The sequence below is a fragment of the Bos grunniens genome, chromosome 3 (assembly GCF_055505025.1).
Source record: "Bos grunniens cultivar Pamir isolate PY7600 chromosome 3, Bosgru_T2T1.0, whole genome shotgun sequence".
In the NCBI taxonomy this organism is placed as follows: Eukaryota; Metazoa; Chordata; class Mammalia; order Artiodactyla; family Bovidae; genus Bos; species Bos grunniens.
Window position 1 is genome coordinate 96,346,767 of NC_141167.1, and position 14,283 is coordinate 96,361,049.

A 14,283-nucleotide genomic window follows, 5' to 3' on the forward strand; every position below is an offset into this window, starting at 1 on the left:
TACATTTCTGAACATGTTGTTGTTTGCCCTACTCAGTCCCCACTGCTCCCCTTGGCTGACTCTAGTGATGGTCTAATTGCTCCTCTCCTGTGTCCTGTCTGTATCTCCTTCCCTCCACACCCGAGCTGAACCATGGCAGTCCCTTTGTCCCTTTTTCTGAACAATGATTGACTACTTGCCCCCTAGGAATCTACTTTGGTCAAAAAGTTCATCCTCTTCCACCAAGCCCTAATCACAGGAAAATCACCTCCTATCTATACCTTCCCTTTCCCTTTCTTTTCTTCATTCTGAATAAGCCCCTCCCCGCTATGGGTTTATATCTTTGGATCTGAGGGCAGGAGTGGGGAGAAGTAAACCAGGTTTGCTGAGCCTACTCCTAAATCATAAGCTAAAACTTGTTTGCACCAACCTCTTCTGGCTTTCTTGCTTCTGAATAACATGACATGCATGTTCCCATTCTATGGTCATCTCCTTACAACTTGAAAAACTCAGAGGAAACCCTTGCCAATTTAAGACAAAAAATTCAGGAGGGGGGTGTATTCAATAGCCCTTCTTTCTACAATGTGAGGGGAACACAGGCTCCCCTGCATATGAAGGAGGAATCAGGTTTGTTACAGAGTACATTTTCTTTAAAATGCAGTGGTTCCAAAAGGCATCTGGATGCCTCCTATGGTGAGAAGATCTTGGACAGGCACAGAGGTCTCTTACCAGTTAAGCTATGTAGCAGATGCGGGGCTCTTGTCCTAGCAATAACCAAAAAAAGAGTCTTTGGGTTTCACATACTCAGCTGAGTATTAAATGACACCCACCTAGAATCCTTAATCTTGTTATTCTCACTTTTTAAAGGTTAAAATACAAAATTCTCCCTCTTTGGAATTGGGCAGACTAGTTATTTGACACTTCAAAAGTATTTTAGACTATATTTTATTTCTAAATGATTTCTTAATACCAAAATTCAAATACTTTTCTGGGTATTCATTCTGTTGTTTTTCACAGTAGAAGGGAGGGAAATGGTAAAAGTCAGTGGGACTGATAAATATCTATACTTCATCTTGTGTGTGCATGCTACATTGCTTTAGTCGTGTCCAACTTCTTGTGACCCTGTGGACTATAGCCCACCAGGCTCCTCTGTCCATGGGATTCTCCAGGGAAGAATACTGGAGTGGGCTGCCATGCCGTCCTCCAGCAGATCTTCCCGACCCAGGGATCAAACCCACGTCTCTTAGGTCTCCAGCATTGGCAGGCGGGTTCTTTACCACTCGTGCCACCTGGGAATACTTCATCTTACTCTTACATCTACATATTTGTGTATAATTTGTGTTCAATATATGTTCTATCATAAGATTCTCAAGGTAATATTATTAAGGATATTGATAAGAAAAGATGTCATAGAAGTTAAGTGACTAAGTCACTCCATTATCACGTGACTTCTGAGAAGCAGGATTTATCTTCAGAGTGCTACTCAATTCTCTTTCAAAACATCATTCTACGCATCTCGTAAACAATCTATTGACCACAGATGATGAGAGGACAAGACGGACTGAAAGAAATGTACGGTGTCAAATAAGTTTGAAAGAAACAGATTAAACAATATTAAAGAGATTTGTTTTCATGAAACTCCTCCATCTTTAAAAAGCGAACACAAAGTTCATTTAAACAGGGCATTATTTATGATTTCTTTTAATGGAGAACTTGGGACTAAATGGTTCTAGAACCTACTCTGGAGACACAAGGTTGTGGGAACATTTGGTGGCTCAATTAATCCATATCTATAAACCTAGGCTAGGGCTGCCCTGATAGCTCAGATGGTAAAGAATCTGCCTGCAATGCAGGAGATCTGAGTTCTATCCCTGGGTTGGGAGGATCCCCTGGAGAAACAAATGGCCACCCACTCCAGTATTATTGCCTGGGAAATCCCATGGACAGAGGAGTCTGGCAGGCTATAGTTCATTGGGTCACAAAGAGTTGGACACAACCAAGCAACTAATACACATATGAACCTATACTAAGGAAATTATTCAAAATATGAAGAATTTTACAAGATAAGATTGTTCGTCATGACATTGTTTATTATGAAAGAATACAGAAATAATGGAGATGATGAACAATAAAGGAATTTTAAGTATGGTAGTCAATAGGATGTCACCTAGCCAATAACAATGGTAGGTGTGGATGCTGTGGTAATGAGAAAAAATTATGGTATATTTTAACTGAAATAAAACTGGATTAAAAACTTTTAAAATATTACAGCTGTGTAAAGAAACACATCCATAGAAAGAAACACAGCAAATATACCAAAATGTTAACATTAGTTGTAATAGGGTTGTGGCGTTATGAACATTTTGTTATTCCTTTTCTATACTTTCTATTTCTTTGCCCTCCCTGCATGCCTGCCAGACAGAAAAGACAATGCATGGGATTGAGTCAGGACCTTGCTTTCCTAGAGAACTGCTGAGGTGTAGGAAAGGTAAGCCTACAAGTGTCCTGCGTTCACTTGACCAAATGATACAATCTAGAGATTGCACAAAGTCCTGGGGTGCCATAGTGCCATCTTCAGGGTGCAATTCTTCACCCACAGAATCAGGACATAGCCATGTCTGTGTGGTGGTGGTGATGGTGGTGGTGGGTAGATCTAGGTCTGATGTCTATCTGATGTCTGTCTCCTGCAGGATCCTTTGTGATTCGGCCAATGCTATCCTACATCCAGAAGGGAAGAGAGAAGGGCTGAGGACGTTTGGAGGAATCCCAGTAAATCTAGTTCTAAGAGATTCCCCCAAAGACAAGCTCATTTCTGGGCAGGGTGGCTGGGTGGGTGGTGAGATTGGATAAGAAGTCAGGATTCCCTTGGGAATAGGCGGTTTCTTTGAGCAGTTCCCCCACTTAACCTCAGAATGTTGTGCATGCGTGCTAAGTCGCTTCAGTTGTGTCCGACTCTATGCGAGCCTATGGACCGTAGTTTGCCAGGCTACTCTGTCCATGGGATTCTCCAGGCAAGAATACTGGAGTGGGTTGTTGCGCCAGGGGATCTTCCTGACCCAGAGATCGAATCTGTGTTTCTTATGTCTTCTGCATTGGCAGGTGGGATTTTTTTACCACTTGCATGCAGTGTAATTAGCAAGTTGGTAGATCCCACTGAGTAGTCATTCGTTCCTATAATGAGGCATTTCTGGGAAGTTCTCTACTGATTGCCAGCCAAAAGTTCTATTTTGCATAATTATTGAGACACAGAAGGGGTTTGTACAGTCGTTAAGAACGTGATCTTAGAGTCTGACGGTTCTGGATTTAAATCCCAGATCCATCTCCATTCAGCCACTGGAAATTTACTTAACTTTTCACACCCTCAGTTTTGCCATCTGCAAATTGAGAATAATACTCTGTACCTCAGAGTCATTTAAAGGATTAAGTGATGTAATGGATGTAAACAGCTTAAGTATAGTGCCAAGCAGACAATAATAGTAGCTAATTACTGTTATTAGCTCCTGTAACAGTAGCTATTTGTATTTCAAAATACTATTCTATTTTAAATATGTATATTTCTTTACATTTTTCCCAAAGTCTGTAAAAGGTTTCATTAATTAATAGCATCCCAATTAGGAAAGCGCTGCTCTAGTTTACAGATAAACCGCCAATGATTTACCCTGAATCACTGAATTTTGTAGCTCTTCAGATCCAACAGTTCTGTTGGTAGTATCCTCATTTCGATTATCCAGCCTCAAAGAATTCCACGCAGTTAGTGAGGCAAGTTATTCCTTTCCAGAAACCACACGGGTCCCTCTAAACTGAGTTTCTGCTCTTCCTCTGTTTGATTTCTTAAAATAGTTTCTGAAGATTTTAACCACAACTGAATCAAAACTAACCAGCCTGTAATTTCCTGGTATGTCCCTATGGCCTTTCTTTTAAAACAAAACACACATACAAAATGGCATTACATTGGCTGGTTTCCAGTGTTTCGGGGTTTTAACTGGAGTAAGCTGGAAAACGTCAATGAAAGTTATCCTAATTTCTCCTTGTCAGTCCTTTGGAGTAGGTTCTGGGCTGTTGGGGCTTCATCATGATATCTTATCAAATTTAGGTGCTTTTAATTTGGAGTTATTTTAAGAAAAGTTTACCAATACCAGCCGTCCATATTCCTAACTGCATGTCTTCCTTCTCTTCAGTTCTAGGACATCGAAAAATAAGGCAACTGGTATTAAGTAGATAAGTCAGAAAGAGAAAGAACTGCTCTGCTTTTATATAAAAGATATGCCAAAAAATATCTAAGAAAATATGGACTGGTTATTTGAATTCACAACTTAAAAGCACAGTTAGAATATATTTGAATCTTTCCCCAAAACCTATCCAAAGGTTCTGAACTCAGCTCAGATATACAGACTACATTTAGTTTGGCTGATTATTTAAATTAGTTAATTTTTTTGTTTGTTTTATAGTCATTTAAATTTTTTCCACGATTAAATGTTTTCTTTTAGCTGAATTCTCAATATATTTTAAATATTTTGATTCACAACGAAGTGTTTTGGCTTTTAAAATGTTTATAATTAATATATAACCTAAAAGTTGTAATTAAAAAGAAGTAAAAATGTGAATAATATTGTAATATTCAGATAATGACTAAATTAAAACCTGGTTCAGAATAGAAACCAATCAATTATTTTAAAATTATAATGAACCTTATGAAAATATATGTCCCAGTAGATTGTTTCTCTAAATGCTTGTTTCCATAAATGTTTGTTAAATTAACAATTAACAACAAATTGATAATGATATAACTAAAAATGCACAATAAATGTTCAGATAATGATATGTGCAAGGAAAATTCAATTTCAAGCAAAACATTCTCCTATTCAGATTTTAAGATAAAATAAAATCTAATTTGGGATTAATTATATGAAAGAATCATATTCAGAAGTTCTGAAATGTTAAAATACATTTCTAGAAATAAAGTATATTTTCTTCATGATATGTATGTTTGGAAATAACCAACAAGATGTTTCCAAACAGATAAAAGTTTCAAAATATATTCAACTTACTACAATTAGAGGCAGGAATTTGTCTCCTAGAGATTCACATGCTAAAGGGTTCTAAACTGTTCTTCAAGAAATATCTTCCTTGTATTATTTTTTATAATATTAATTATCCAGCATACTTTCTTCATAGACAAAGAAAATGCAATGTTAAGCATAGTCTGAAGTATTATAAATGATTAAAATTAGTGGAATCTAAAATAATGATATTTTACTGTATCTGGCTATTGGAACTATATTATTAAGCATAGATGGTTAAAACAGAATCAAATATGTAGTGTACATACATTTTTTTCCATTGGAGAAAAAGGACAGGGACCTAATTATATTACTTTTTTTTGTCCACATAGTCTCCCTAGTATTTTCTATAACTACTGCTATGAATAATTGTCAAGCATTTGTTTTAAAAAATGCAATTCCAAAGATTCAACAAAGAAGAAACAAAACACTCTGGGTTGTACAAGTGTAAACATATAGCTAGTATTTGAGAGAAAGAAACTATATATCATGTTGATGTTAAAAAGCTAACGAGAGAGTCACTCCTTGCAGGAATCTCAGAATCTCACCAGGGGTTCAGAAAGAAGAAACTGGATAAAGTCCTCTTTTCTTTTTTTCATTTTCTAATCCACAACGTAGCATCAGTTTTCATGCTTTATACTTATTTTGCTATCTGCTCAATTCCCTGGCTGACAAGCATTAACCTCAATTGTTTTAAGTGACCTGCTGGGCAGCATTGTTGAAATGAACATAGATTATATCACCCCTCCAACAACTCCCTTAGTCTTGCCTTCACTGAGATAACTTTTCTGGAGAGTACTCCCTTCCTTTCAGTTTTCATCCATTTATTTAGCACTGGCTTGTGTGTTTTCAACTCAGAGATTTTGGGGTTGATGTTTTGGGAATCCAATCTAATGAAGATACCGATTAGATTATGTAATTGTTGTCTCTTAATTGCTCAAAGAGTTCTTTTATGCATCTATTACTTTCTTATTTTTATAAATCTAAAATTCCTTAAGATTCTTAAATTTTCAACAAAAAGATTATTTCTGTATCTTAAGAATTTTATAACTGCATTATTATTTTGTTCACATTTCAAAGAAATAACAGTGCAGAAATAATTTTATACTGTTAGCTGTAAAAACTTCCTCGGCTTCCAGGATATCCCATTTATTGTTACTTAAAATTTGTTGACTGAAATCTAAAACCTACTCCTATCACAACTACTGACTCAAAACAGGTAGTAAATAAGTAAATCAACACTCAGCAAGTAACTTACATTTGTAGGTGCTGTGGGAAAGCACAAAGCTAATAGAAGGTGTAAGAATTTTCGGAGGACTCAGAGTCTACTTTTTATAATTCAGATTCCCATGTGACACTGGAATTTTAAAAAGGCAAGAAAAGCTGTTTCTATACTAGTTTCAAATTTTCCAATTTTTATTCTGCCAAGTCTTAACATCCCTGAGTTCCCTGAGTATTGCTTGAGGTACAAATCTCCTGTACCCGATAGAAAGAGCTTCATACAGATGGAAAACTGTACCATCAACTGTGTCCATTTAAGTAGAATTTTCCTGGGAACAATATATATCACCCTAGTAAGAGGCTAAATAGGGAATCTCTTTGAAAAGCATAAAGCCCTTTATTACAAATATAAGGTGGTATTATTTTTTTTTTTTCTGTGATTATCCCATCAAGAGTTCAGTGGAAACAGGAAAGCCAAATTTGGGGAGGTGGGTGGTCTTACAAAGAGGAAGTAGGTATTATTGGAATGTGTTCACTTTTCTCTTTTTTTCTTCCATGACTTCGTTTTGCCGCTCCCATTTAGAGGCATAAAGAAACAATTTACTTATAAATGCATTTCATACAAACAAATGCACACATACTTATTACACATGTGCAAACAGAAGCATTTGACTTTCCAAAAATATTTCAGCATAATTTGGAAAATAAGAAAAACTTTTCTCATTTTGACAAAGGGTTAAATAGCAAATGGGTTTGCAACTGGCATCACTTTGCCAAAAGGACTTTAAAATATTTTTTTTTTCAGATGAAAAACACAAATTTTTGGAAAACACACAGATTGACTTCATATGCAAATGAAAAATCTATATGTGAAGAAATAATCAGGTACATAATATGGGAGTAGAAGTGATGGTTTGCTGCTGAAATATTTAGATTATTAGGAAGGTACAGTTGTAGCCTATTATTTTAATAAGTACTCTATTGAATATCACGTAAAATATTTAAAATAGTTAGACCCTGACTTTGCGGGGGTTTCTCACCTTTTTATATTCTCCTGACTCCGTGTCTGTCCTCTGGTTCCCTAATTTGCTCCTAGCGTACAAACAGACTACCATAAAAATGACCTCAGCCACATGCCCTGGAATATTGTCACATTTCAGGGGAACTTACTTTTAATGGGTTTGTCTTTGAGAAAATGTAATTCCTCCACTAGCTCTTTGGATAGACTTTCCCCTGGAAAGTTGAGGTGACGGTTAAATGTGCTAGGTAACACTTCGTGGCAGGCTTACGGAGAGAGGAAGTGCCCCAGAGAACCTGGCTGCAGCTCAGTCACTCTTGCTGGTTTAGAAAACCCACCACTGCCCTCCCAGTACCTTCTTCTCGCTTTCCCGGCGCTGCTGGTCTTTTAACTTAATCTGAAGAAGCTGAAATTTCAAGAGTTTCCCTATCAGTGGTAAGGTTAATTTCTCTCCGCTGTCCATAATTGCTTTTGCTGCCGTTAACACCTATGAAGAAACACAATTATTAGGAAAGTGGCATTTTATAACCTTTGGCATGTCTGTCAGTGATGAAAAGACAAAATGGTATTCTGAATTTTGTAATATTTGTCTTACTGCAAAGGTGCCTCAATGCTGGCCAAAAAAATTAGGGAAAAATGCCCCAATGCCATAAAGCGAGGCATTTACCCTCTACCCGAAATATATTGGGTTGTCTGAAAATGAACTTTTTCCAATAAGGGCTTCCCATGATGATGCTTGACTCAGACTCCCAAAGAGGGGTGGAGGAAAGACAGGCGGGGCTCGGTGTCAGGATGACCGGCGGGTCAGTTTCATGCTACAGAAAGTCTATTGTTTGGCACAGCCAATAGCCCAAACTGTCAAACCTTGACTTATTAGGACGCTATAAATTAAGTAGGGTTTTATAAAAAGTGAAATGGCTATGTTAGCAGTCTTTTATTTCTTGGTGACCAAAGTCAAATGAAAGATAAAAGCTGTTTGACACAGAGGCGCCATGCGAATGTTGCTCCCCTACCCCCACTCCCTTGCAATTTAATGTTGATCCTGTTGGTATGCAGCCTAATTGGGGTGAAATAAGGTTATTGAGTTTTCTTTGGGTGACGACAGCCACTAGGAACATACAGCTGTATTGTCCAGATGTGTGGCACTGACAGCCTGTTTTATAACTATGCTTTTTACAGCTTGTTTCCCCTAAATTTCACACAACTCTAACATCTGGGCCCTTTTCCTTGGAGCCCTATAACCACTTTATTTACTGCAAAAAAAATAAAATCATGTAAAATATACCATAAAAAGTTGTTACGTGTTTCTCTTTCTTCATGTTGTCTCCCTAATAAAGTTCACCGCGGCCGGAAGCACTGTCACAAAAGTAATCTAGTCAAAGTGTTTCTCGACTTTTGTTTTTAAGCAAGTATCAGATTTATTTATAATCTCGGGATGAATTAGGTGTTACTAAAATGTTCTGACATGTTGCTTTTCTCCCCCCTTGGAGCAATTACTCCTCAGGGCGCATATGGTGTCAATTTCAGAGCCTCCCGTCTCAGACAATGACCGCGCACACTGCATCTCATCAGGCTGCGTCTTGTCTGAGGTTCATACCAGTCCTTGGTCAGGGCTTTCCTGACCGATCTGGTTCCTTAGGACTTTTCACTTTGCCAAGGGAAATAGCTGAAAGGAAGGGAGATGGCTATTTTGCTTCTAACTGCAGATGGCCCTGTGGATTATCATAAGCCAAAATGTAACTGGACCGCCTGGAGACCACGTCGGGGTTTCCTGCCTTGCATCGCAGGAGGGGAAAGCCAGGGGGAGGACTCCTTTAAAGCTGCTGTTTCCAAAAACCAACGGAACAGACCAAATGTCAGAAAGCTTTGCGTGTGTCTAAGCAAACACTCTCCGTGAAACAGAGCTCTTTGCTTTTTATGGCAGTTCTGCTCCTGCTAACACGATTTAGGGAAAGGGACATGATGGCTGTGATTTCTGGGAGCTGGAAAACATAAGGGTACACCTGCAGAACCTCACCATTTAATGATGACCAGACTCGAGAGACAAGGGAATCCTGAGCGGTTGGACAGTTAGTTACATATAAAATGAAAGCAGTCCGATTGGTTCCAGTCTCAAGGGTAGGTGTATCTGGTTTGAAATGGTATGTTTCAATAATACCAGCTAAACACTGTGCCGACAATCAGGCTTCTTTGTGACATCTGGTTCAAAATATACAACTCTGAGTTTGTAAGGCTCAGAGCAGTCTAGCATGGGGTGTTTCCCTGTGATACAAATATAATGACAGTGTTGAAGGGAAGTCAACACTGGCCTGGGTCTCTTTTCCTGATGATCTGTGAAAACAGGATATTTACCTACGTCTGGGGTGGTGTGGGTGAAGCCTGCCTGGCGTCACGGTGATGGATGGGATGTCTCTGGAATTGCTTTTTATCCCCATGTCCCTGTGAATGTTACCTCATGGTGTTAAAATGTACTCAAAGCACAACAAAACTTCCCAAGAGAAAGGTATTTTTCAGGCCATAAATGTTATTTCTGGTTCATCAAAAAACTGTCTGTAGAGAGCTGGATTTAAAACAAAAAGCTGGCAAAGCCTCAAAATAAGAATGATATCCTCCTGTGAAATGGGGAGATGAGGAGCTGCAGGGCACCCAGGTTCTCACGGACACAGAGCTCATCAGAGCAGTGGCAGGGCGAATCCCAAGGAGGCATTCTCCTCCCTGAACAGGCCCAGTCGGAGGGAGACTCAATGCTGATGCCCACACTCCTGGAGAAGGACACGGCAGTGCACGTGGCCTCATGAGCAACCAGTAAGCTTGTCCTTTCTGGAAGAGATGTGACTCCCACACGTGCCACTGTCTTTCTGTGCTTCCCCCAAAGGGAATGATCATATGACTCCTGGGGGTAATTAAAGTAACTAAAAGTCTCTTCTGAAAAAAATCTTAGACTGAAAATGTTTATGGTATGTGAGTCATCCCCTGGAGAGGTAGAAACAGAAAATTATTTATAAATGAATTTCTACTGAAAAATCTTTCTTCTCACACCCCACAGTTCACACTTCCACCCACCAGGAACTGGATCTTAGATGAAAAACCAATCCTCAGAAATCTTTGTCTGAAGGGTACATCTTTGAAGGAAGAAAAAAATATGTGTGGATTTTAAAAGGTGGTGCAGTTTCTCGAGTAACGTTTGAGAAAAGCTTCCCTTTCTTGCCTCACTTGTAGTAACTGAAGTAGTAATCAAAATGTCAACCTTTCAGAATTTTAAGCATTTCTTGTCTAGTATCTGGGCTTCCCTGGTAGCTCAGATGGTGAAGAATCTGCCTGCAATTCAGGAGACCTCAGTTCAACCCCTGGGTTGGGAAGATTCCCTGGAGAATGGAATGGCAACCCACTCTAGCATTCTTGCCTGCAGAATTCTGTGTACAGACCACGGGGTAGCAAAGAGTCAGACAAAACTGAATGACTACCACTTGTCCAGTATTTAGTCCATGTGTGTGTGTGTATCTGTGTGTCTCTCTGTATATATATCTGTGTATCTGTGTGTGTGTATTTCTGTACGTCTGTGTGTGTGTGTGTGTTGGGGAGGTAAGATGGCAAGGGCTGTCGGTCTTGGGAGGATGAGGGATATAAGAGAAAAAGGACACAGTGAGCTGATCAGAGCTATGGTGTAATTAGACAAAATCCCGTTTCCAGAACTAGGCAGAAAAAGTCCTCAGTGGGTTGAAACCTGGGTACTCATCAAGTCAAAATACCAAACAAATGATCCTGACATGAGTCAGAAACTTAAAATAATGAGTCTTACAGGCAAGTGAGACTTGTTAAATAGAGAAAAACTGCTGCCAGACAAGGCCTGTGTGTGTCTCCTAGACCTACTCAGGCCAGGCCACGGGGCCTGCCAGGGCTGTGAGGGATGTCCAGGTCAACGTACCCGAGGTGCTCAGTTCTGGAAAAGTCTAGTGGAGGAAATTTAGCTTCAAAGAGTGCAGCTGAGGCAGGAAGACACATCTGTGTTTTACTGTGTGAAGGTCTGATTTTGAAGGTAGATGCCCTTTGTCTTCTAGGAAGTTTGTGATTCTGAGCACACTAAGAAATAAAAGCATTTCACTGTATATCACTGGCCTGCCTCAAAGATTTATGTCATATTTACTGTCTAATGATCTGATCCAACAAAAACACACCAAATGAGCCAAATTCTTTGCTTTCCTGGGGATCAGGCCCACCTACAGCCCTCTCCCCCGCTCTTCATCCCGTTCTGAGGATCCTCCCCACATTAGTAGTAAGCACGGCATCAGTCTGGACAACACTTAGAACTGCTCCAAAGGTTCCCAGGGGAACTGAATATATGCATGTGTGCAAATGTATGTGTGTGTGTGTGTATATATATATATGTGTGTGTGTGTGTGTGTGTGTGTGTGTGTATAGATGATAGATAGATAGATAGATAGATAGGACTTCTGTGGGGTCTATAGATCTGCTGCCTGGCTTCCCTGGAGTGCTTATAGAACAGCTTGCATTGTAGCTTAACTTGCTGCATGTTCAATCCAGGTGAGTTCTAAGGAAGGTTAAGACTTTGGATCTGCATTTCTCCTGCCTGGAGCAAGCCATGGGAAGGAGGTGGTGGGGAAGAGGGAAAGGTGCTTATGTTGGCAGAGAAGGGAGGGGTGATGAGAGAGGCATAAGGTGAGGGAAGACTTTCCCTGCAAGAGTTCCAAATAGTCACTCTTTCTCCTAAAAATCTCTTGGTTTCAGGGTCTTCTTTGAGTGTCCATGGTATTTGCTAGAGTAGCTGTAAAAATGCTTAAGGCATGATTTCACATTTAACCCATTATTCCTGCATCAGTGATTTAGGGTTGGTTTGGAGATGTAAAGACCTCAGCAAATAGGAACAGAATCCATAAACCTGACTCACTCCAGACTAGCCCAGGGCTGAGCAAATACGTCTTTAACATGCTAATTTTATTTGTTCATTTGTTTTTTCATTCATTCATTCATTTGGTATCACATTCTCTTGTTTCTCTCATTTCTTTAATACATGACTGAGTATAACACTTCCTTATCATGGTACAAAGTCCAAACAGTACCAGAAGGACATACAGTGGGAAAAACATGCTTCCCCAATCTCCTCCATTCCATTGACCAATTCTTGTCTTAAAATAATTTCCTATGCAAATATAGACATACATCTTTTTATATTTTAATACAAATAGTATCACACTTTAATATTGTCAGGTGGTTTGTGTTTTTACATCCACAGGTAGCCAGGACAGCTTTCTAGGCTGACATATATTGTTTGCATATGCATTTTTAAATTATTGGCATAAACCTCTATTGTATGGGTGTTTGGTCATTTACTTAATCAGTTCCCAACTGATGGACATTTTGGTAATTTCAGGTTTTTTTTTTTCTATTAAGCTCATGTATATTTTAAATATTTATTGATACTTCCAAATTGACATCTGAAAAGTTAGCAGCATTCTTGTTTCCACAACTGAATGAAAGGATATGCTCCCACATGGGCCCTGTTAACTGGATATTCTCCAACTTTTGTCTATATTCATGCTGACAGGTCTGTGATTGTGGAAATGTTCTTTATCCGTGCTGTACAACAGAGGAGCCACCAGCCACTGGCTGTTATTGAGCACTTGAATATTGCTAGTGTGACTGAGGAACTGAATTTTTAATTTTATTTAAAACTAAAATGTAAAGAGCCACGTGTAACTCGAGGCTTCTGTTTTGGTCAGGACATGTCTGTGCTGCAATAAAAAGTGGAAAAATTACTATTTCATTTAAAATTATGATTATTTAAGACAACAAGGATTTATTGTATAAGCACAGGGAAATATAGTTAACATCTTATTATGACCTATACTAGAAAATAATTTATATATATATGTATAACTGAATCACTTTGCCGTACACCTGAAACTAATACAATATTGTAAATCGGCTATACTTCAATAAATAAAATAATGTTTGTTTAATCATCCCACCACTTTGTCCCTTTGATTTTACCCTTAAAACTGAAAGAAAAGATATTCTTATGGCACCATCCTTGGCAAAGTTGATTAATGTAGGAATACTCATATGCATTATTAAATATAATGGTACACTCAGATATTACCCAGTGAAAAGTAATGGAAATTTATGACTTCCAGGCTAAGATATTTTTTTCCGCTCATTTAAGAAATACGCCCTTGAACAGGTGAGGATAAATGGGACTTGCCTGAGGCATAATTTAGAAAGATACAGAGTGCCTTTTTGCTGTCTAAATCACTCCTGCCACTAAAACAGAAAAGATTTAACTTAGTAACTCACTCTGAATGAATTTTACTATGCCAGTGCGTAAGCTGTATTATAAGGTTTTATCCTTTAGTTATAGAATGAAAGGGACTAGCAACTGATGATATAATTTCAACCAATAAGTAATAGGTGTGACAACTGAGAATTTAGGGTGGGAGGTGACTACTATCTTTCACCTGAAAGCCTGAAATGCTTGAGGCTGACTCTGAAGATGAATATAGTTTCGCTTTTGTGCCCCCAGAAGACTGCCCCCAGAAGACAACAGCCTTCCGGCCATGACTAGCTTCTCCTCTACCCACCCTCAAGTTTCACTGCCTGGAGTTCTTACACTCCACGACTAAGTCTGCAGGGGAAGAACCGTGAGGGGAAAATGGAAATAACCTTGGGGCAGGGTCAGAGGAGGAGCATCTGAGAGGACGAGAAGGTGGGTGGGGCAGAAAACCAGCAAGCCAGCAGCTCTGTGCTGTGGGGAAGAATACAGGCAAGGAAACTGCTCTGGGAAGTAAGACCTGGGACTTGTCTGTGTGTGACTGTGTCTGAGTGTGTGTGGACATGTGGTGTGTGTATGCATGTATCTGTGCCTGAATATATCCGTGTGCATGTCTGTGTATGTGTATATGCATGTCTGCACAAGTATGTGTGTTCATGTGTTCAGCTGCCTTTGGGGATGGTCAAGATCATTAAAAGATAGTTTATAAAAACACTGGC

General features: G+C 39.1%; 1 protein-coding gene across 7 annotated transcripts in view; it reads right to left on the reverse strand.

Annotated features, from left to right (window-relative positions):
- Window positions 1-14,283, reverse strand: part of SPAG17 (sperm associated antigen 17) — a 283,690-nt gene that overhangs the window by 214,067 nt on the left and 55,340 nt on the right. For 6 of the 7 annotated variants that reach the window (XR_015160805.1, XM_086392104.1, XM_086392103.1 and 3 more), the window contains exon 4: window positions 7,634-7,765. The exons of the other annotated variant lie outside the window; for it this stretch is intronic. Coding sequence is in view for 5 of the 6 variants with exons in the window: in XM_086392104.1 (XP_086248230.1) it covers window positions 7,634-7,765 (132 nt within the window). In the remaining variant the exon portion in view is untranslated. The remainder of the gene's footprint in view (window positions 1-7,633; window positions 7,766-14,283) is intronic. 7 annotated transcript variants of the gene reach the window in all.